The following is a 22743-nucleotide window of genomic DNA, read 5'->3' on the forward strand; positions in this document are numbered from 1 at the left end:
GGGCCACCAAGGCGCCACAGGCTAGGAAAGGGCTGAAAGGAACTCTGTCCTCCTCGGTCCCCGGGTATGGCTTCGCCCACTCCAGATGCAGCCCTCTGCCGCAGCCTGGTCGGCCCAGCCCTCCTCCGCCTCCTGCACTAGGCCGGCCCCCAGCCCCTCAGGCTCACTCTCCCAGATGAAAGCAAAACCCAACAAAACCAAACAAAATGGGCATTTAATAGAAAAAAAAGAATCTGGAAGAGCATCCACTGTGGCAAGATGTGGCATGTGGCTCTGCCCTTGGACAGCCCTCCCCATCAGTCCAGCTGGAAAGCCTCCGTGAGTCCCAGAGTCCCACGTGGGCCCGTCCCTGCCCAGGGATGCGCTGGCTGCTGTGGCCCCAGGAGACTGCAGCACCACCTGCAGGCAGGGGAGGCCACGAGGGTGGCACCAGGTCTCCCTGACCCCCACGGCTCCAAGTGAGAGCAAGTAAGGTATGAAAGGTGGGAAGCTGAGCCCAACGGTGGCACAGAATCCCCCGGAGGGAAGAACACCTTCCCCAAGGGCCTCTCTCAAGGCGGGGTCTCCCCCTCCACACAGCAAAGTCTTGGGCCTAGTCCAGCTCCCAGGAGTCCTCAGGTGTCCCCACCCAGGGCCAGCACACAGGCCGATCAGGGCAAGGGGTCCTCGCCCTGTGCCCTGACCTGGGGTCCAGTGCTTGAGCCAGGGGAGTGGGACACGGAGGTGGGGGTCTGCTGGGGAGGGGGGTACAGCTGGGCGGCCTCACACTGCAAGGCATGGGGCTGAGGACTTGGCACCTCGCACTCCTGCCATTTCAGGATGGAGCTGTGTTTACCTGTAAGGGACAGAAAAGGAAAAGAGGGAAATTGCAGGACACATCAAGACCTCCCTCCCCTCAAGCTAAGGGCCCATCTGGGTTTCCAAAAGTGAACTATCACTCGGAGCAGAGGGCATGCCCGGGAGCGTGCCAACTCTTCCTGCTGACCCAGACGCAGATGCTAGGCCTCTCGTCCCTCAGGCCCACGCACAGGGAGCTCCTTACAGCAAGAGCAGTACAGCAGCTCCATGACCCGGAAGCAGTTGTCCATCAGGGCTTTGGGCCGCACCAGCTTCAGGCTCCGACCCGGCACATTCAGGAGGGACAACACCTCTTCCACCTTGGGGCTGATCTCGACATCCTGGAGGGAGGAACCGGTCAGAACCATGACAGACGACGGGGAAACAATGCACGAGAGAACCGTGGGGGCTACCTGACTTGGTGCCACCCCAAATCACGAAAGGCAGGCAAGACTTTCTGGGACCAGGAACCTGTGCGTAATGTCTCACCTTCTTCCCGCAAGTACATAGAGGGTCCTAGCTCTCACCTCTATACAAGCACAACACAGAGGCTCCCGTTTCTCCATCATGGGAAAAATGAACACAGGGCCCAGGCCAGGACAGGGAGCAAGGAAGCCGCTGTTCTAGACCATGCATGGCTGCCCGCCCACAAGCTGGGAAAGCTGCCCTCCATCAACTGCAAGAACAAGAGAAAGCCCTCACGGGAGACATGGAGGTGAAAGTCCAAACTCAGCTTGCCTTCATGAGGCTTAACAAAAGGGAACACGCGGGCAACATCATGGGTAGCCGAAGTCCCTGAAGAGGGACCACAGCCATGGTGGAGGCATCCAGGAAAATGTGGGGCCTGAGCTGGGGGCAGCAGCAGCCCCCACAAAAACTCTGAACTGCATTATGTCTCCCAGCACCCCATATCCCAGTCCTTCCCTCAGGATCTGTGACTGTGACCCTATTTCTAAATGGGGATGTAATTGAGGATCTGGAAGAAGGACATCATCCCAGATTTGGGGAGGGCTCCTCTAGATCCAGTGACAGGTGTCTGACCACATGGCAGAGGCCACCGAAGACTGAGACAGAGGTTGGGTAATGTGGCTGGAAGCAAGAGAAGACCCTCCTAGAGCCTTCAGAGGGAGTGTCGCCCTGCCGACCCCTTGACCTGGGACTTCTGGCCTCCAGAACTATGAAGGAATAAATTTCTGTTTTAAGGCATTCGTTTTGTACTAATTTGTTACAGCAGTCCTGGAAAACTGATACACAGAGGTGGAGCGAGAATGAATCTGGGGAGAACCCAGCCACCTAGTAGATGTATCCCCTTGCCCTGGTTCACAGTCCCGGGAGCCACTGGGCCATCTAGAGAAGCTCAAAGTTGAGGACAGCTGGACAGATGTCACCTTCCTAAAGCCTCTTATAGGAAAAGAGTGTCCAGAAGGTCTTCAAAAAGCTACACCTAGAGACACAAGTTGACTCCCAGGTGTAAACCCCAAAGAATTGAAAACAAGGACTCAGACCCATACTTGTATACCCATGTTCACAGGAGCATTATTCATAAGAGCCATAAGGTGGAAACAGCCCAAGACAGATGGAGGCACAGATATAATATCTGCACAAAATGGGATATCATTCAGCCATGAAAAGGAAGGGTCTGCTATGACATGGATGGACTTTGAAAACATTATGCAGCCAGCTGCGGTGACACACGCCTGTAGTCCCAGCAATTTGGGAGGCTGAGGCAGAAGGATCTGAAGTTCAAAGCCAGTCTCAGCAACTTAGGGAGGCCCTCAGCAAATTAGTGAGACCCTGTCTCAAAATTTGAAAAAAAAAAAAAATTAAAATGGGCTGGGAATGTGGCTTAGTGGTAAAGTGCCCCCAGATTCAATCCCAGTACTGGGTGCAGGGAGAAAGTAGGACAGAAACAATGCAGAGCTGGGCGGGTAGGCCACGCCTGTAATCCCAGCAGCTTCAGAAGCTGAGGCAGGAGGATTGTGAGTTCAAAGCCAACCTCAGCAATTTAGCGACGCACTAAGCAACTCAGTGAGACCCTGTCTCTAAATAAAATATGAAAAAGGGCTGGGGGTGTGGCTCAGCGGTTGAGTGCTCCTGAGTTCAATCCCCAGGTTCAAAAAAAACAATGTAGAACCCAGACTCCAGGTACCTCCAAGTAGAGAAGGAGGTAGAATAGAATCAGCTTTACAGCCAAATAGATATAATTTCAGGTTCCTCCCAATCCCTCTCCTTTCCAAGTGATGAATCTAAAGCCCAGAGGTGAACAACCTGTTCAAGGCTGTTGGTGGCCCACCCCCAGATGAGATCTCCTACATTACAGGACCACTGGGAGTTTTAAATCTAAGAAAATCTGAAAGGTGGTTTTTCCCAAGTTAAGTCCATCTTAAAGGCAAGGTCCTAGCCGACCAGCAGAGTTGGAGAAAAGAGAGACTGAAATCTGGCTGCAGGGATGGGTGGATTTTAATCAGGAGAGGCCAAGGAAGGTGGGCGGGGCTGAGGGTCCATCAGCCTCCAATCAGAAATGCTTCCCAGAAAAAATGAGGGCAGGAGGGGTCTCTTCCCCAGGTCAGCTCATCTTGCCCGAGGACACCCATCTGGCCCATGGGCACAAAACAGCCACCAAGGAAATCGCTGGACCTCCTGACCTCCTTCCAGCCCTGTCCCAGGACCGGTTCCAGGCAGCTGCAAAAACAATGGCTGGTCCCTAGCCCTTTCATCATCGGAAGCTCACAGTTGGTGTGGGATGTTCTGGCCCTGGACGGGGCCTCCTGGGCAGGGGAGACCAGGCAGCTGGCTGAGCGGGGTGGCAGGTGCGTCCTTAGGGGCAGGTGTGCTCTGGGGCCTGAGGAGGGCTGGGGGAGGGATCCCAGGCACACGCACGGCCTGTGTGGCTCCATGATGATCCCTGGCCTCCCTCTTTCAGATGGCTCACGCCTTATAGAGGACATCCCCCTGAGGCCTCAACCCTGCCGGGCAAGAAGGAGTCTCTTTTTTTTTTAAATTAATTTTCTTAATTAACTCAAATCGTGGCCCATTAGGACTCCCGTTCTGCGTCGCACAGTTCTGTGGGTTGACAAATGCATGATGTCACACACCCACCATCAGTGAATTACCCAGAACAGTTTCTTCACCCTAAAAATCTCCTGCACTCCACCTTTTCTTCCTTCCTACACTCCCAAAAAAGCCTCATTTCTCAGACTCGGAGATAGAGAATCCCAGGGCCTGTCCGGGATCCACAGCAAGAGAAGCAGGGCCTGGAACAGGGTCTCCACACCTCTTCCTTCCTCCAACTTCTTTTCCTGTATGCCTCCCCCATCCCTCCCACACGCCACCCCTCAATGTGCCAGAACTGTCCCCTGGCTCCACAGCCCTTGACCCCACCTCTCGGACACACAGGCTCACACACGCAGGCCCAGCTCACCGGGAGGCCCTGCTTGATGTTGAGCAGCAGCGTCTGAACCTCCTGCATGTACTTCCAGGACGGGTGGCCCTCGAGCAGCACGTCCTGTACCGACTCGGTGGCACTGAGACTCACCAAGACCCACAGATACCGCTGCTCCTGCTCGCTCACCCGCGCCTTCTGCTGCAGGGACAGGAGAAAACTCTGGAACCCCCCAGTGTGGGCTGCTCCACTGCGACCCTCCTCCAAGGACTTGTCCCTCTGCATGAAACTGACCCCAGGGGTCTACAATGGACATCGGGCAACCACGGCCTGGGTCAAGGGTGGGCTCACTTGAGGGACTGATGAAAGGCCCCTGGACAACAGCAGGACCTGCCAAGACCAAAGTGCCTCTCAGGCTGGGGTCCACAGGGGATCGCAGGAGGTGGGGGTCTCCGCAGCCCAGGAAGGGATCCTCACCAGCCTGGTGATGTTGGCGATCCTGAGCACCCCCTCGTAAGGCACGCCGATCCTGTAGTTGATGGGGAAGTAGTGTTTCTGGAGAGGGACGAACCAGGAGGTCAGAGGCAGAAACTGCACAGACAGGCTGCCCCAGCCCAGGTGCGTGCCAGTGCAGGGGAGGCCTGCACCAGAGAGCCCCCTGCCGTCACAGGAGTCCTCTGAAGAGGACACATCCCTGCTCCCAACAGCACTAAAACCAGCTCACTTTCCTCTGAGACACAGGGAGGGTAAAACTAAATACATAGTTCAAGCAGAAGTTTTGGGCCCGGTGTAAGGACCTCCTACTTCAAGAAAGACATGTATTTGGGGGGTGAGAGGGATGTTCTACAACTTGCTGTGGTGGTGGTCGCCCAACTCTGTGAACACGCTAAAAACCAAGGGAGTTAAATCCTCTAAATGAATGAATGGTAGGGCACATCAACATTGCCTTCATAAGCTCTTTTTAAAAACAGAGTGGGCATCTCCACTCCCCAAAAAGAACCAAACATCCCAATTGGCAGGTCTTTGTCTCCCATGCTAATAAGTGCCAACCCCCTCCCGGATTCCATTCCTGAGTCCCAGGGGAAATGCCCTGTGGAGAGGGGAAATCAAAGGTCAGGAGGGGGGAAGCCCTGGGAGATGGCGGGAGGGGGCCGGTAAAGACCCCAGACACGTTGGTTGTGTGTTAGAAAAGGGAGCCATGGCAACTCTGGGGCTGACTCAGGTCCTAGGAGGGTCCCTGACTATCCAGAGCCCTGTGCCAGGTGCGCCATGGGGCTGGGGACAGCGGTGCTGGTGGTGCCCATGTGGTTACCATGTACTGAAGCCGGTTCCTGTACTGCAGCTTGTCCCGCAGGAAGCCTGTGACGGTGCACTCCTTATTCTGGGTCAAGGGCCACACCTCCAAACCCTCATTCCCCAAGGCCACACCAAGGAGGATCCCAAGATCTGTGGACCACAGCCAACAAGAGCACGTCAGCGCCAGGTACCACGTCCACACTGTCCCCAGGGTCCAGATGTGCACGACTCTCATCCAAGAGGTGGTGGTGCCAGGTGCACAGACCCTGTCACCTGAGGAGGACTTCCCACCCAGAACCCGCATGGTTTCCCTGGGTCTGGACCTCAGAAGAGCAAGGACAGGTAGGTGCAAGCTGTCCAGAAGGTGATCCACATCCACCCCACCCCTGGCCAGCAGACCCCCCAGGAGGCACTTAATCAAGGCCAGTCCCCAACTCCTGCCCCATGGGGTAAGCCTAAACTTCCTTAGAGGGCAACCTCAGCCCCTTGTGTAGGGGTGACACGTTTTCCAAGCCCATTGCTGGATTTCCATTCAGATGTGGATTCCAGTTCCAACTCTAAAAATCACGTGACCCAAGCTACTTCTTCCCCTCCTCTATCTGACCTTGGCATCCCTCTTCATTAAATGTACCAGTGGTCTCTGGCGTCTTCCATTTTGGTGACGCGGGGATCTCACTCAGGCTGTTAGCTGCAATGATTTAACAACATTACCAGCCTTTACCACTGGGGGGCACTGCGACCTCAAAAATAGCCTTTGTGATTTCTACCTAACTGAACAGACCCAATACCTGAGAGAATTTGTAATAAATAGGAGGGTAATTAGAGCAAAAAGAACAAAACATAAAAGGACAAGATGTATCCAAAAGTTCAACCTCACAAATAAAATAAATAAACAATTAGATTACGGTGACACACACCTGTAATGCCAGTGGCCTGGGAGGCTAAGGCAATAAGACTATAAGTTTGAGGCCAGCCTTGATAAATTAACCAGACCCTGTCTCAAATAATAAATACATAAGGGCTGGGGGTGTAGCTCAGTAGGTAAGTCTGAAGCCTTGGGTTGGTTCCCAGCATCACACAAAAAAAAAAAAAAAAAAAAAAGAAAGAAAAGAAAAGAAAAAAGAAAAAAAAGAAAGAAAGAAAAAGAAATGAAACAAAAAGATTTCTGTGTATTGGTTTTCTTTTAGTAATACTTGTTGCTGCCAAAGTAATGAAGAAGATGCTCTCATCCTGAAAGCAATTTGGCAAATGTTATTATTAATGAATTCAATAAAGTCCACACCCTTTGACCCACTAAACTCAAAAATCAGAAGAACTAAAACAAGATAAAGAGACATAGTCCAAAAAGATTTATGGACTGCAGTATTATTTTATAATAGTGAAAATCTGTAAACGACCAAGACATTCCACCATAATGAATGTTTCCAGTAAAAATCACATTGTTAAGGAATTATTATGATGTGTGATGAGAAAAATAAGATATGGATGGTGATGTTTTTGAAAAACATGACCCAACACTATCTGCATTCCCAGCAGGTCTTGAATTTTATTTATACGTGTGTTTACAATTGTTTACATATCCAAATCTCTATGGGAGATTTTTGTGTTCTATATATTTTGTAGAACATTTTGCATGTTCTACAATCCATATCTATTATTATTAGAGTCAGACGCAAAAATTTCTCCCTCTCCTCCTGCCCCTCCCATGAAGACAGCCAGGCTGAGTCATCACTTCCCTGACCCACCTGTTATGAGTAGGAAGTACTGATTGGACTTTCCCCACTCACTTACTTCCTGGTACTTGGAAGACTTTTGTCCTTACATCCCCACTGGCCTGGGCCACTCTACCTGTTGGATCACTTCTCCCTCCTCCCTTTCCAGTCCCACCCTGCTGGGTCCTGCTCCAGGACTTGGCTCCTGTTGGACCCTTCACCAAGGGCACCTTCCCTCGGCTTGGCTCCTCACGCCTGCTCATGGTCCGTGCTACACAGGGGCTGCAGTTGCCTGTCCTTCCCCTCCACGAAAAGTTGCCAGTGTGAAGTAATCCAACCAGCGCGCTTGCTCTCTTCCATCTTCCTGACATGGTATTGGGCCAAAGCAACAGATAAATACAAACCTAGCCAGTGTTCGTGCCTTGAGATAGCAGCTTGCTTTGTGTCTTGTCTCTAAGTCCTAAAAGCCTCTCAGCCTTGCACTGACCCCTGAAGGTCAAGATCTTGTGTCCCAGCTTTTGCTCCTGCTCTGCCTTGCTCTAGGGATCCCCTCACACTGCAGTTCTCTTTAAAAGTCTCCCTGGGCTTCTTCCCCCACCCTAGGGTCTGCCCTGCCTATACCAGCCCCACCAGCCTCTGACTCCAGCACCACCTGCCTGATTCACTCACTCCCTGACCACAGCACTTCACCCTTGGTATGTGAATCACCAGTGCTGTGGTCTCATTGACTGAGTGCTTTATGCCTGAGTTTGGGGATTGGCCTCCTGCAGTGGAAATGGGAGGGTGCATCTGAATCCCCTGGGGAGCCAGCCAAGGCAAGGAGAGCTCAGCACCCTCCGCCCCAATGCAGCAGGCCTGGGGTGGGGCCAGAAAATTTGCCCTTGTAACCAGCCCTCAGGTGAGGCTTCGGCCTTTGATCTGGGCATGCACCTTAAGAACCATGGACCTAGAGCAACAGGTGCAGGGTGGTGGCCCAAGGACCACATCTAGCCCACAGGGATTGCCCGTCAAAATCTGAATTGCCACCTTTCCTTTAAAAAACAGTGTTTCTGCAGGGTAGAGTGGCACACTCCTGTAATCCCAGTCACTCAGGAGGCTGAGGCAAGAGGATTGCAAGTTTGAGGCCAGCCTGGAAAACTTAGTGAGACCCTGTTCCAAAATAAGAATAAAAAAGGCTGGACGTGTGACTCAGTGGTAGAGCACCCTGGGTTAAATCCCAGTACCGCAATAAGAAAGAAAGTAGTGTTTCTAGCCTGACATAGTGGCATCCACCTGAGATCCCAGCAGCTCAGGAGGCTGTAGCAAGAGGATCTCAAGTTCAAGGCCAGTCTGGGCAACTTAGAGAGGTCCTAAGCAACTTAGGGAGACCCTATCTCAAAATTAAAAAAAAAAAAAAAAGTGCGAGGGATGTGGCTCAGTGGCTAAGCGTCCCTGGGCTCAAATCCCAGTACCAAAATAGTGTTTCCGTCTACACTGTTTCTTCTTTCCCATGTGGCTGTCACTATGGGGAGTCCACTCCATTCCCAGGTCCTGCCCTGGAGCCTTCTGGCTCTGCTAACAGTGGCCTCAAAGCAGGGACTGGGTCTCAGAGGGCCACAGCAGCTCAGCCTGGGACAGCCGGGCACATGGGCTGCCCTGGAAACCTCCCCCTGGACCTGCCTCCCTGCAGTCTGGGCAGCTTCTCCTTAGTCTTCAGGGGGCCCCAGTTCTCATTTTAAATTTATTTTCTGTTGCCTCCACCCAGAGAAACAGGGAACCAAGCAGGGTTGGCACAGCCAAAACCTCAGACCAATTGTCACCCGCACACCTTGTACCCCAGGAACCACACAGCCAGGGCAGCCCTGACCCTGGTCAGGAGGCCCTTCTGCCTCCTCCTCCCCCAGAGGTCAGGACCAGGGAGATAAGCAGAAGCTGAAGGAGATGGGTAGAAGGAGCTTTCTCCTGGTTCCCTGGCCTGGGAGGTGGCAGGGGAGTAGGGGTCCCTGACCCAATCCGAGCCTAGGCAATGGGTTGAGTAGCATTCCCCCAAAAATTCATATTCACCTGGAACCTCAGAATGTAACCTTATTTGGAAACAGCATCTTTAGCGAGGCGGTTAAGTGAAGGATCCCAAGGTGAACTCCTCCTGGATTTGGGGAAGGCCCCTGGTGTCCTGGTCAGAAGGAGAGGACACGGACACACACAGAGGGAAAGTCCACGCGCAGACAGAGATGAACTGGAGTGAAGCTGCCACAGAGAGGGAGCCCCAGGGGCCCCCAGAAGCCAGAAGAGGCGGGAAGGCTCCTCCCTGAGTCCTCAGAGGTAGCAGGGCCCTGCTGACATCCTCACTTCGGATTCTGGTCTCCAGAATTGTGAGAGAGTAATACTTGCTGCTACCCAGTTTGTGGTCATATATCACAGCTGCCCAGCATCCTAGCATCCCAGCCCCTCCACTGGGCAGCCGCTCCCCCTGCCCCTGCCTCTGCCGTCCCCCGTCGTCACCACCCACCAGCCCCCACCACGCCTGAGATCTGCCTCCTGGGCCTGCTCCCCTCCACCTGGCTTCCCATTCCCACCTCCACCCCAGGACCTGACAGTCGCTACCTGCTGCCCATAAGGTTGCAACAGTGACCCCAGATTCCTCAAAAGCAGGGGACTCCAACCGTGACCCCCTCTGCCACCTTCCAAGGCTCCTTGTGGTCTGGTGAAGTGGGTGCTCTTCACCTGGCTTTCAAGACCAACGCCACCTAGGCCCAAACCAGCTTTACGGCCCAGACTCTCCAGCCCCTCCACTGAGCTACTTACTGCCTGGAACTCGGTCCTCACCACCCCGTCTGCCTTGTGGATGTCACCCAGCCTTCAAGACCACCTCAAGTGGCACCTCACCAAGCAGCTTCCTCTGCTCCTCAGGTCCTGGAAGCTTCCCTAACACGGGGCCTGGCTGGGTCCTTCACCCATTCTGAACGTCCCGACGCTTTCCAGTGTTCCTCCGCAAGGGCCAGGGTACACCCAGCTCTTCTCTGAACCCCTGTGGGCTCCAGCCCCTGTCCCCATTTATTTGGCACACAGTCCCTGGCCACCTAACTCTGAACTGGGTGACAGAGGCTGAGGGGCACAAAGCAAATGACGTCCTGTTGTCATGGAAGTCACTCTCCAGTGGGCTCGTGGGCGTCACCAGAGAAATGTGCCGAATCAGAGTGAGTGACGCTGAGCCTAGGGTCTGGAGGGCTCCGTCTGGCCTCCACCCACAGGCCTGAGCGTCCTCCCGGCCCTTTCTTTTCTTCTGTCCTCATTTCAACTTATTTTTTCTTTTTACCAACCGCACCGTTATCAGCCTGCCTTTAAATCTTGGTGTTATAGAGTGAGGGGCAGAGGAGAGCAAGCTGCCTTCTCCAGGTGCTGGACACACAAGTCCCATGTGTCTTGGGTCTCTGGTCCCCACCCCACCCCTGCTGGCCACACCCAGGGAGGACAGCAATCCTCTCTCCACACCCTCTGCCCCTGCCATGTTCCCTAGCACCCATGAGTCAGTCCATAGAGATGCTGCCACCCACCCCAGTGCCTGCCCCATCGTCTAGCCACTCATTGGGCCACCCAGTGCCCACCCTACCTGGGACTCCTGCCCTGCTTGCCTGCCTGAGCCTGGGGTCAGCGACAGGCAGGGTGGCTGTGGAGTCCCTGAGACTACCTGCAGCTAAGCTGGGAAGCATCTCCACTTCTCCCCAGCAGAGATGTGCTGGTTGCCGTGGCTGTAGCTGAGCCCTCTCTGGGTCAAGGCCTCCCGGAGTGGGTCCCTGGGTACTCACAGCGCAGCCAGGTGAATCCCCGGGGCATGGTGGTGCACTGGCTTCCCCAAGAGCAGAGGTGCTGTCCCCAGCGGTGTGTCCACAGGAGCCTGAGCAGGGCCTACATGACCACGTGTCAGAAAAGGTGGCCACCGAGTCAGGAAAGGGCTGTCCCCAAAGGAGGTGCCAGGCAGCAGGGATCAGGCAGGTGCTCCTGGGGCAGCAGCCACCCTATCTGCCTGGCAGTGGGGAGGACAGCTGGGGGGCGGTGGCTGCTAGTCCCATGGCAGCCCAGGAGCTGGTATGAGATAGCAGTCTCCCTCGGGGTCTTCCTTCCTGAAGAGGAGGAGGAGAGGAGGAGGAGGAGGAGGAGGAGGGGGAGGAGAGTCCCCAGCAGGCCCCTTGGAATCTGGGGCTGGGTGGCGCTTTCTGGCGCTTTCTCTGATTCCTCCGACTGCAGCTGCTCAGTGTGAGATCCGGCTCTGGAAAAAGAAGGAGGAGAGAAAGTGATTATGTAAGAGCAGGGCTGCCACTCAGCCACAGGCAGGCACAGAAGACCCACCGCGAGTGCAGCACCGGCCCACGCCGCCGGGACTCCCGGGTCGCACACAGGAACTGACTTCAGGACTCCCGAGCAGTGGCCCCAGCCCAGGAGTGAGTTACAATGACACCAGCTGGCAGCCTTGGGCAGAAACAAAAGCAGACCTCAGAATGCATGGGCAGTGTGGGCCGGCACCCAGGAGAGGGGGCTGCCCAGAGGAGGAGGTGAGACTCCTGGTGAAGCTGGGGGTGACCCGGCTGCAGGGGAGGCTGAAGAACACATGGCTCAATCACCCTCCTCACCTTCTGACCTAGCCCCTCCTATATCACTCCCATCTCCTCCCCCTGCCCGGCAAAATTCGATTATCCAGTTGAATCTGAATGTCAGATAAGCAAATACTTTTCCCAGTCTGATTGTGTCATGCATAATTTTTTTTAGCATAAGTATGTCCCAAATATTGCCTGGGACATACTTGTGTTAAAAAGTATTCATTGTTAGCCGGGTGTGGTGGCTCACACCTGTGATCCCAGAAACTCCCGGAGGATGGAGCAGGAGAATTGCCAAATTTGAAGCCAGCCTCAGCAACTTAGGGAGGCTGTAAGCAACTTAGCAAGACTTTGTCTCAAAATAAAAATAATAAAAAGGGCTGGGGATGTGACTTAGTAGTTAAGCGCCCTTGGGTTCAATCCCTGGTACCAAAAAAAAACCCCCCCCACACAAAAAAAAAGTATTCACTATCTATCAGCAATTGCAAATTCAAATTAACTGGAAGTCATATATATGTGTGTGGTGTGTGTGTAACTAGATTTGGCATCCCTATGATAACACCAGAGCCCTAGAGCTCTCTTCTTGAGAACTCACTGTGTGTGTGCTAGATTTTGAGGACATTTTTCATCAAATCTTCAACACAACTTAATGAAACCATAAGATCTTATGTTACCAATGAGGAAATTGAGGTCCAGAAAGGTTAGGGCATTTCCCCAAGGCCACACAGCCTGTAAAAAGTGACAGGAATTCAAACCTGGCCCACTGGTAGTCATTCTCAGAACTCAACACCCACAGCGTTCTCATAGAGACCTGTCCGTCCCTCACTGGGCTCTGTAAGACATGGTCTGGGTCTCCATGGTGTAGATGAGGCTGAGGTGCCCAGTAGCTGGGCTGGCTCTGCAATTCAGTCTCTGAGCAGGTTCTATTCCATCCCCATGTTCTTCCCTGTTCCCCCTCTGGTCAGGGGAAAGGGCCACAGGGTGAGGGCTTGGGGGGGAAAGATGGTATGATTCAGGGTCTTCTCCACTGTGGCATCTACAGCATGGACCAGAAATGCTGGCCTTGGGTTGGGGCTGGGGCTCAGTAGGAAGCCCTGGCCTAGCAAGCACCAGGCCCTGGGGTTGATCCCCAGCCCTGAAGAAACAAACCAAAGAAAACAAAGAGCCAGCCCTTGCCCTTGTGGCTGCCCAACTGGGAGGACGGTCCTTTTGTAGAGCACGGACCCTCCACCCATCTGTCCCCTCCACCTCACCCTGGCGATTCCCTGCTATCACAGTGTCCCTGCCAACTAGACTTTCAGTTGACATTTTTCCAAGTTTATGGAGGTATGACTTACATCTGTAAAATTTGCCTTTTTTTAGTGTATGAGTCTGAGAGAGAGAGAGACAGAGAACGAGAGCGCGCGCACAGTGCCAGGGACTGAACCCAGGGTCTCACACATTCTAGGCAAGCGCCCTATGCTGAGCTACACCCCCCAGCCCTTTTTCTTTTTTATTTTGAGACAGGGCCTCACTAAGTTGCCCAGTCCAGCCTTACACTTTCAATCCTCCTGCCTCGGCCTCCTGTGTAGCTGGGATTACAGGCCTGCACCACACACCCGGCTAAGAGCTTATAACCACCACAGTCACAAAGTAGAAAACCCTTCCGTCCCTGCAGAAGCCCCTCTGACTGCCCTGCAGGGAGCCCTCCCACCCCAGCACTGGGCAGGGACCCATTTGTTTCCTGAAGGCACTTTTCCCACAGGATGTCACACAGTTACAGTTCTGGGGTGTCACCTTCTGCATGTCACTTCTCTCTTGTGGCATGCTGCACTTGGGGTTCTCTATGTTTTTGTCGTTGTTTTTTGGTACCAGGGATTGAGCCCAAGGGCACTTAACCACTAAGCCACATCCCTAGCCCTTTATGTTTTTTATTGGGAGAAGGGTCTTGCTGAGTTGCTTAGGGCCTCACTAAGTTGCCGAGACTGGCTTTGAATTTGCGATCCTCCTGCCTCAGCCTCCCAAGACACTGGGATTATACAGGTGTGTGCCACCGTGCCTGGCTGCCATGTTGTTACCCGCATTAGAAATCCTCTTTTGGGGGGCTGGGGTGGTGGCTGTGCTTGCCTAACATATGTGAGGCACTGGGTTCAATTCTCAGCACTACATATAAATTAAAAAAATAAAGATCCATTGACAACTAAAAAATATTTTTATAAAAGGAGTCTGGGGTTGTAGCTCAGTGGTAGAGCGCTTGCCTAGCACAGGTGAGGCACTGAGTTCGATTCCAGCACCACGTGAAAAAAAAATAAATGAATAAAATAAAGTTATAAAAATGTATATATTTTAAAATACATATATTTTAAAAAAAGAGAAATCTCCTTTTTCCTTGCTGAGAAGTTTGTACATTGTGTAGCTGGATCACTGTTTGCTTCCCCTCCATGGAAGGGCATCTGGGTTATTCCCAGTTTTGGTGACAGGGAATAAGAGCCTCCGCATGCAGGTTTCTGTGTGGATGGCCACGTCTGTCTCTCTTAGGTCTACCTGTCATTTCAAGTCGTGCACCACGGCCCTTCAGAACACCTGCAATCCGAGTGCCACTCAGAGGCCTGGGCCGCTCATCACCTCTGAGCACCCCTCAGCTGTGCCCAGGACGGTGGGTCCCAGAGCCCAGACCTCCCCACACCCAGGCACACACCACTATCAGGATCTTTGCCCTGTCCTTGTCCCACAAACTCTTTGGGCAGACTCCCCACTCAGAAAGGCTCCAACGTGGAACCCTGCCTGCATCCTGGCTGAGAAATCAAGCAAATGAGAAATGGAGCCATGGTCAGCTTCATGGCACAGCTGTATCAAGTCCTGAGTCTGAGCATCATCTGTGGTCCCACCACTGTGCCCCCGGACATGGAGGGGACAAGTGGGAGAGCCCAATGAGGCCACCAAGTAGGAGTTACAAATGACAGAAGCCAGACCCAAGCTGAGGGGCACAGTGGGAACCTAGGCCGCTGGGAGAGGCTGGAGCAGGTATGGCCCAATGGCTTCAGGGCTCCTCTCTGGCAAATGAGGCCTAACCAAGGGCCTGGGAGCTTGACTGTGGCCTTCCCCACACTTGGGAGGGCCCAAGCCTGCCCTTTGTCTCTCTGTCTCTTTCTTTTTCTTACTCTCTCTCCCTGTGTCCCTCCTTCCGTGTCTGTCTGTATGTCTCTCTCTCTCTCTCTCTTTGGGGTGGGGAGGGGAGTGGGTGAGGAGTTTGGAAACACTGCGGCCTCTCCTACCCCACCCCACTCTACCCCTGGGGCCTGTAGCATCATTCAGAAGCTCATGCAGGGAAAAGTTGTGCTAGAAAGTAAATGAGGACATAGTATTCTTCATAGTTCAGCCATGACGAGCATTTTCAAAGTTGCAGAAGCAAGTACAGAGTGAATATTCATTTCACCCACTTATGACTTAAGGACGCTGGGAGGGCCAGGGTCAGAGAGAGGGAAGGTATGTGGGGAAGGAAGGGTGACAAGAACTAAATCTTCCATGGCAGAAAGTCAACAGATAAGGGCTCAGATGAAGAAGCAGTGGCGAAAGACTGCTTTCTAGAAGAAGGATAGATGATTGATAGATGATGATGATAAATGATAGATAGATAGATAGATAGATAGATAGATAGATAGATAGATATTTTTAAAAGTTCCCTGTGTCTGGAAGCAGAAAGAGGCCTGCTGTTGTTTATAATCACACTGAACTATTTTATTCTTTTGCTTGGGGGGATTTTTTTTGTCTGTTTTTATTTGTTTGATTGGTACTGAGGCTTGAACCTAGAGGTGCTTTATCACTGAGCTGATCCCCAGTCCTTTATTTATTTATTACTTTTTAATTTTATTTTGAGACAGGATCTCACTAAGTTGCTTAGGGACTTGCTCAATTGCTGAGGCTGGCCTCAAACTTATGATCCTTCTGCTTCAGCCTCCTGAGTCACTAGGGCTACAGGCATGAGCCACTGGGTCCAGCTATTTCTTCTTTAATTCAGGTGCAGATATAACTTGGATTTTAAATTTTTTTTCAACTAAATTTAAAACAGTGGATTTCTGTGCTGGACCTGTGTTGCGACGTCCAACCAGGTTGGGCCGCAAGGACCTGTTCACCTTGGGACATCATTGCCCCTTCTTTCCATAGCCACCTGCTTTGGTTCTTCTGTCCCCTGCCTGAGAACCAAGACCACCCCTAGAGAGGGAGCAATGGAACCCCATTTGGAGTTGCGAGTTTAACTCTAAAGCCTGATCCCCAACCCAGAAGAGAAGAGGACACACAGCCAGTGAGAGACCCCAAGTACCCATTCTATCGGTTGTGGGACACATCACTCCAAAATAAAGAGGCAGAAAACCATCTTTTTTTTTTTTTTTTTTTTCTTTCATGAACTGTAGGTTGGCCGGAACTTAGCTGACCCAGGCTGGGCTCTGCTAGTCCAGGCTGGACTTGGGCTCTGCCCACAACTAATCTATTACACCCACCCAGAACATTCTTCTCTCAAAGAGGCCAGCCCTGGCCTAAGAGTCCTAGGGGACAGAGTATTGAGTCACTTGCCCAGTCTGACTATTTTCCTCTAAGAAGGTCAGGGCCAAAAGGGCCTCCGAGTCATTCCAAACAGCCCCACGTTCTAGAGATGAGCAAATGGAGATCTGGTGGGGGTGGGAGCTGGCCCCAGGGCACAGGGCCTCCAAGTCTCCCCATCTATCTCCTTCAATGAACCAAACCATGCCCCCATTAGAATGTGGGAGGCACAGGAAGTCACCACAAGGAGTGAGTCACAGATGTTCTAGACAGGAGGGAAGGCAGGAAAATAGGACTGAGTTCAGGCCTCAGGAAAAGGGAAACAAAAACAGACATAGGGACCATTAATTCCAGTTAATTTCATTAGCCCAGGGTCCCTTATGTCTTTTGTTCCTTTCTTTTGTTTAAAGATGGAATTTGCATGCCATAATTAATTTCATTAGTTAATTTCATATTTCTGAGTAATATTTTAAGCACCACCCCTGTTCTACCAGTGGAAATAAGATTTCAATTCTGGGGCATAAGATTTAGCACAAGACCTACTCCCAACCACACATAAGATGTCAGTCGCACTCTGAGAAGTGGCCTGGGTCAGACTCTGGCTCCTATTCAGTTCAAGTCCAATCTACAAACAAATTTCTATGCCTCCATGTGACTTACTTTGACCAATGGGATAGATACTTGTGCAGAGTTTGACTCCTCTTTCCACGGGGAAGGCTTTGCATTGTGTAAATAATCCAGGTAGCCCCCTAAAGGAGACCTTACTGAGGCCCCAGACATTTGAGTGAGGCCATCTTAGACCAGCTGGCCACAGCCAAGTCAGCCCAGAGTCAGCCAACCCACAGAATTGTGAGAAATAAACCACTATTATTTTAAGCCACTAAGTTGGGGGCTGGTTTTTTATGCAGCAAACATTGACTGATACAGCATGAAGGTGCATCATCTCTGCAGAATGTTCGGTAAAAGGCCTGATCCATCTCAACCCAAAGCATCTTGTGGGAGTTCAGAGGCTTGTCTTCTTAGAATGAAGCTCAGTTCTAGGTCAGGAGGCCTTTGGGGACAAAGGTATCCTGAAATTGTCCTAACACACAGTTCAGAATCTTCTGTAGGAGATGAACTTTCTAGAATTTAGGACTAATCAAGACTTCTTATTTGCTCTGGCATTTTTTATTTTTTTGCAACTTGTTTTTATGGAAATTATCAAACAAACCCAACAAGATAGACTAGTATAATGGACGTCCATATAGCCATGACACAGCTTCCAAAATTATCAATACCTGTTATTTCAGTTTTATCTACATCCCTATTTTTTTTTTCCTGGACTATTTTAAAGCACTCACCAGTATGTAAGGATTTTAAGAATTTTAAATAAATATAGACACAATGTAATTATTGTGCCCCACCAAATTAATAACTACTTAGTATAATTCAATACAAAATCCATATTCAATTTTCTCTATTTTTTTAAATGTCTTTTTTTAGTTCCTTTGTTTGAATCAAGAGCCCACAGGGTGGTCCATACAGTGCACTGAACAGATGTGTCCCTTATGTCTTTTATTCCTTTCTTTTGTTTAACGATAGAATATGCATGCCATAAGACTCACCACTTTAAAGTGTTCAATTCAATATTTTTGCTTTTTTTTGTGTGTGCACTCATATAGTGCAACAATCACACTTATATAATTCCAGAACATTTTCATCATTCCCAAAATAAAAAAGTCATCAGTAATTGCTCCCCATTCCCCTCCCCCAAGCCCCTGGCAACCACTAATATTCTTTCTGTGTCATTGGATATTCCTGCTCTAGACATTTCACATAAATGAAATTGCACACTATGTGGACCTTGTTAACTAGCTTCTTCCACTTAGCATAATGATGTCAGAGTTCCTTCATCAGTAGCGGGCTATGGACTAAAAGATTGTGTCCCTCCAAATTTCATATGCCGAAGCCCATCATCTAAAGAGGTGTTACCTGGAAATGGAAATTTGGGGAGGAAGTTAGGGTTTTGACTACAACTCATCACACACTGTGTAGTGTGGTATTTTCCACTTAGGGCATCATATTAGCACTCAAAGAGTTTCAGATTTTAGTTGGGTACAGTGGCACAAGCCTGTAATCCCAGCAACTCAGGAGACTGAGGCAGGAGGATTGCCAAATTTGAGGCCAGACTTAGCAACTTGTGAGACTGTGAGCAATTTAATAAGACCCTATCTCAAAATAAAAACTAAAAAGGCCTGGGGTTGTAGCTCAGTGGTAAAGCACCTGTGGGTTTAATCACCAGTACCAAAAAAAAAAAAAAAATGGTTTCAGATTTCAAAACATTTTGGATTTGGAATTTTCCAATTAGGGATGCTCAACCTGTACTCCATTTCTTTTTTATTGCCAAATAATACTCCATTGTATAAATATACACATTTTCTTTTACATTCATCAGTTGGTGGACATTGGGTTGTTTCTGCTTTTTGACTATTATGGAAAATACTGCTGAGAATATTCATGTATAGGCTTTTGTGTGGACATGTCTTCATGTCTTCTCTTGGGTATAGTAGTTCCCTCATATCCTCAGGGGATATGATCCAGGATCCCCAGAAGATGTCTCACACTGTTCCTGCCACCAAGCCCTATATACACTGTCTTTCCCCCATATATCTTTATTTTATTTTTATGTGGCACTGAGGATCGAACCCCGTGCCTCACGCATGGTAGGTGAGCACTCTACCTCTGAGCCACAACCCCAGCCCTACAGTAGATCTTAACACCCTCGTCATAGTATTTTTTGGGTGGGGGGAGGGCACCAGGGATTGAACTCAGGCACACTCAACCACTGAGCCACATCCCCAGGCCTATTTTGTATTCTATTTAGAGACAGGGTCTCATTAAGTTGCTTAGCACCTCGCTTCTATTGAGGCTGGCTTTGAACTGTGATTCTCCTGCCCCAGCCCCGAGAGTTGCTGGGATTACAGGTGTGCACCACCCAGGCCTGCTTCTCTTTTCTTATTAAGTAGAGATTTTCACCTTTTCACTAAAAGGAAGCACTTTACAGTCTCTCTTCAGCCTATTCAAGTAGCCAGGATCATTACTCTTGTGTTTGGGGACCTTAGTAGGTGAAATAAGGGTCATTTAAACACAGGCCCTGCCAGACCACAATAGTCAATCTGATCATCAAGATACTACTAATTAATGCAGGGGCAGGTGGTGTATAAAGTGTGGGAACACCAGACAAAGGGATGACTGACATCTCAGGTGGGATGGAGCAGGATGACGGGAGGTTTTGTCATGCTACCCAGTTTAGCATGCAATTTAAAACTTACAAATTATTTACCTCTGGAATTTTCGATTTAATTTTTTTGGACCAAGGTTGACCACAGGTAACTAAAACTACAAGAAGGAAAATTGCAGATAAAGGGAACGACTCTATACCTAGAAATGGAATTGTTAGGTCATCTGCTAACTGTTTAAATTTTTGAGGAGCTGCCAGCCTGCTTTTCAAAGTTCTTTTTATTTTTTATTTTGAGACAAGGTCTTGCTAAATTGCTGACTCTGACCTTGAACTTGTGACCCTCCTGCCTGAGACTCTGGAGCAGCTGGGATTACAGACATCTGGCATGGTAACTAGTCTGGCGACACTTTTTTCCCCCTCTTAACTTTGAGGTCCAATTTATCTTTCTTTTTTTCTTTTTTAGATTGTTTGTGCTTCTGGTGTCATATCTAAGAAATCATTGCCTAATCCAAAGTAATGAAGATTTACATCTTTGTTTTATTTTAAGAGTTTTACAGGTTTATCTCTTACATTTAGTCTTTGATCCATTTTGAGCTAATTTTTACATACGGTGTGATAAAAGATTTCAACCTCACTCATGAATTTGTCTATTCAGTTGTCCCAACAGCATTTTTTTTCAAAGACTGTAAGTTCCCCCATTGAAAGTTCCTTGCTCTCTTGTTAAAATCAGTTGACCATAAGCACAAGGATTTATTTCTAAACTCTCATCTCCACCCCTTGATCTATATGTCTATTCTTATGACAGTAACACACTGTCTTGATTTCTATAACTTTGTAGCAGGTTTTGAACTCCTAAGACCTTATAAGCCCATAACAATTGACTTCTTCTTTTTTCCTCCCGTGCATGTGTTGAAGAAACTGGATCACTTTTCCCACGTTCTGAATTTGGCTGAATGCATCCTTGGAATGTCACTTTTTTTTTTTTTTTTTTTTTTTTTTTAATACTGGAGATTGGGCTGGGGATGTGGCTCAAGCGGTAGCATGCTCGCCTGGCATGTGTGCGGCCCCGGTTCGATCCTCAGCACCACAAAGATGTTGTGTCCGCTGAAAACTAAAAAATAAATATTAAAATTCTCTCTCTCTCTCTTAAAAAAAAATACTGGAGATTGGACCCATTTACCACTGAGCAACATTCCCAGCCCTTTCTATTTTTTATTTTGAGACAGGGACTCACTGAGTTGCTCAGGCTGGCCTCGAACTTTCTATCTTTCTGCCTCAGCCTCCTGAGTGGCTGGGATTACAGGTGTGTGCCACCACACCTGCCTCTCTCAAGGTTTTAAAATCTCTATTTTGGGGGGCTGGGGTTATGACTCAGCGGTAGAGCATTCGTCTTGCATGTGCAAGGCCCTAGGTTCGATCCTTAGCACCACATAAAAATAAATAAATAAAATTATTTTTAAAAAGTTCATTGGTAAAAAAAAATCTCTATTTTTAATACTTAGATTAAGAGGCATCTTTGGACTCAAGCATAATTTTTATAGGTGTTGTACTCCCTCTGGTCACAGCAAGAGGTACATAGAGTCTGCTTGGCCCCCTTATTGAATCAATGTCTCTTTTTCTCTTATCTTATCCATTATAAATTTCCCACAATTTTTTATCTATCATCAGACACTAATGATTAAAACCTTGACCCAGAATTTCATTAGATGGTAACTCCTGATTCTATCTTTCCATCTACATTTATTACCGTGATTCTTCTAGAAAGTAGAACTTTCCCTCCTTGTCTATTTTCTTATCTTCAAGTTTAGCCTGCACACACACACACAAAAAAAAAAAAAAAAAAAAATACCAGGACAAAGCTTGATTCATTCCCTCTTCCAGTTTTCAGAATGAGTTGTTCCCTCCAGAGATAATGATTTTTTAGCATCATTTAAAAACTTTTTACAGCTTGTTAATCGTCTCGTGAAAAATCCACCTAACCACCACAGATGAATCACTGCAGAAGCCGGGCATGGTGGTGCAGCCTGTGATCCCAGCAACTCAGGAGGCTGAGGTGGGAGGATCATAAGTTCACAGCCGGCTTCAGAACCCAGTGAGACCCTGTCTCAAAATTATTAAGAAGTAAATAAAAAATTAAAAGGGCTGTAGCTGTAGCTCAGTGATAGAGCATCCCTGGGTTCAATTCCAGCACTAGGGGGAAAAAATCACTGCTGAAAATGTACTTCTCTTTGCCTGCATCAGCATGGGTCTTTGCAGTCCCACTGACTCTTGGTTCCATTTGGATGTTCCATTCACTGTTTTCTTAAAGTCTTCTTCTCACAGGCCATGACTTGTGAATCTATGTGTGGGTTCATCTTCCCTTCCATAATCTAAGGAATCATAAATCCTGCCAAAGTGAGTTGTCTTGCAACACCCAAATAGGTTCTGAATCCAAATGCACAGATAACATCAGCCTGGTCTCGTACCTGTTGGCTAGTTTTCCCCAAATTTCTGCCTTAGGTAATGTTGTCTTCCCAGAGTGAAGGATTTGTTTGATCCCAGAGTGAAGGTGGTTATGTTGATGGATCATGAACTTTCTGGTCTGGATAGAAACTGTGTTGTTCACGCATTGTTCCTTCATTAATTGTTTGTTTATATATATTTCAATCTATTGAAGTTATTTTTAAGTCAGGCTTTTCAAGTTCAAGGTAGAATGGATGCACAGTAAAGCTCACCCTCTGAGCACACGGTTGGACACATTTCAACAAACAATACACCAATACCCGCTTCAAGGTATAAAACATCTCCGACACCCCCAGAAGTTCCCTTGTGCCCCTCTGCAGCCAGTCCCCTTCTTCACTTCCCACTGCCCCTAGCGTTTGACTTTTTCCAGAATAGTATATAAATGTAAGTATATAGCATGTTGCCATTCATCTATTGATGGACGACATTAGCGCTGCTCCTAGGTTTTTTATGAATGAAGCTGCCACATACATTTGCATACAGGTTGCTATGGTTTGGATATGATTTGAGTTTCGGTGCTGGCTCATGTGTCGGAAGCTTGGTCCTCGGTGTGGCAAAACTGGGAGATGGTGGAACCTTTAAGTAGTGGAGCCTAGTGAAGGTAACTAGGTCACGGGGGTGCTACCCTTGGAAGTTTATGCAGTCCTCATGGGGTCCCACTTTGGTCCCTGGAGAGAGGATTGTTGGAAAAGAGTGAGAGGGACC

General features: G+C 49.4%; 1 protein-coding gene across 2 annotated transcripts in view; it reads right to left on the minus strand.

The window, feature by feature from the left end:
* Positions 1-215: 215 nt before the first annotated feature.
* Il34 (interleukin 34) overlaps positions 216-22743 on the minus strand; it is a 62770-nt gene continuing 40242 nt past the window's right edge. The window contains exons 2-7 of one of the 2 annotated variants that reach the window (XM_076838472.2): positions 11013-11473; positions 5532-5665; positions 4697-4774; positions 4259-4417; positions 1043-1178; positions 216-835 (exon numbers count right to left, since the gene is read on the minus strand). In XM_076838472.2, the coding sequence (XP_076694587.2) occupies positions 651-835; positions 1043-1178; positions 4259-4417; positions 4697-4774; positions 5532-5665; positions 11013-11040 (720 nt within the window). In that variant the 5' untranslated portion in view covers positions 11041-11473 and the 3' untranslated portion in view covers positions 216-650. Of the gene's footprint in view, positions 836-1042; positions 1179-4258; positions 4421-4696; positions 4775-5531; positions 5666-11012; positions 11474-22743 lie in introns of both variants that reach the window. The other variant, XM_076838470.2, reaches the window with a different exon arrangement.

This window comes from Callospermophilus lateralis, chromosome 18 (genome assembly GCF_048772815.1).
Source record: "Callospermophilus lateralis isolate mCalLat2 chromosome 18, mCalLat2.hap1, whole genome shotgun sequence".
Taxonomy (NCBI): Eukaryota; Metazoa; Chordata; class Mammalia; order Rodentia; family Sciuridae; genus Callospermophilus; species Callospermophilus lateralis.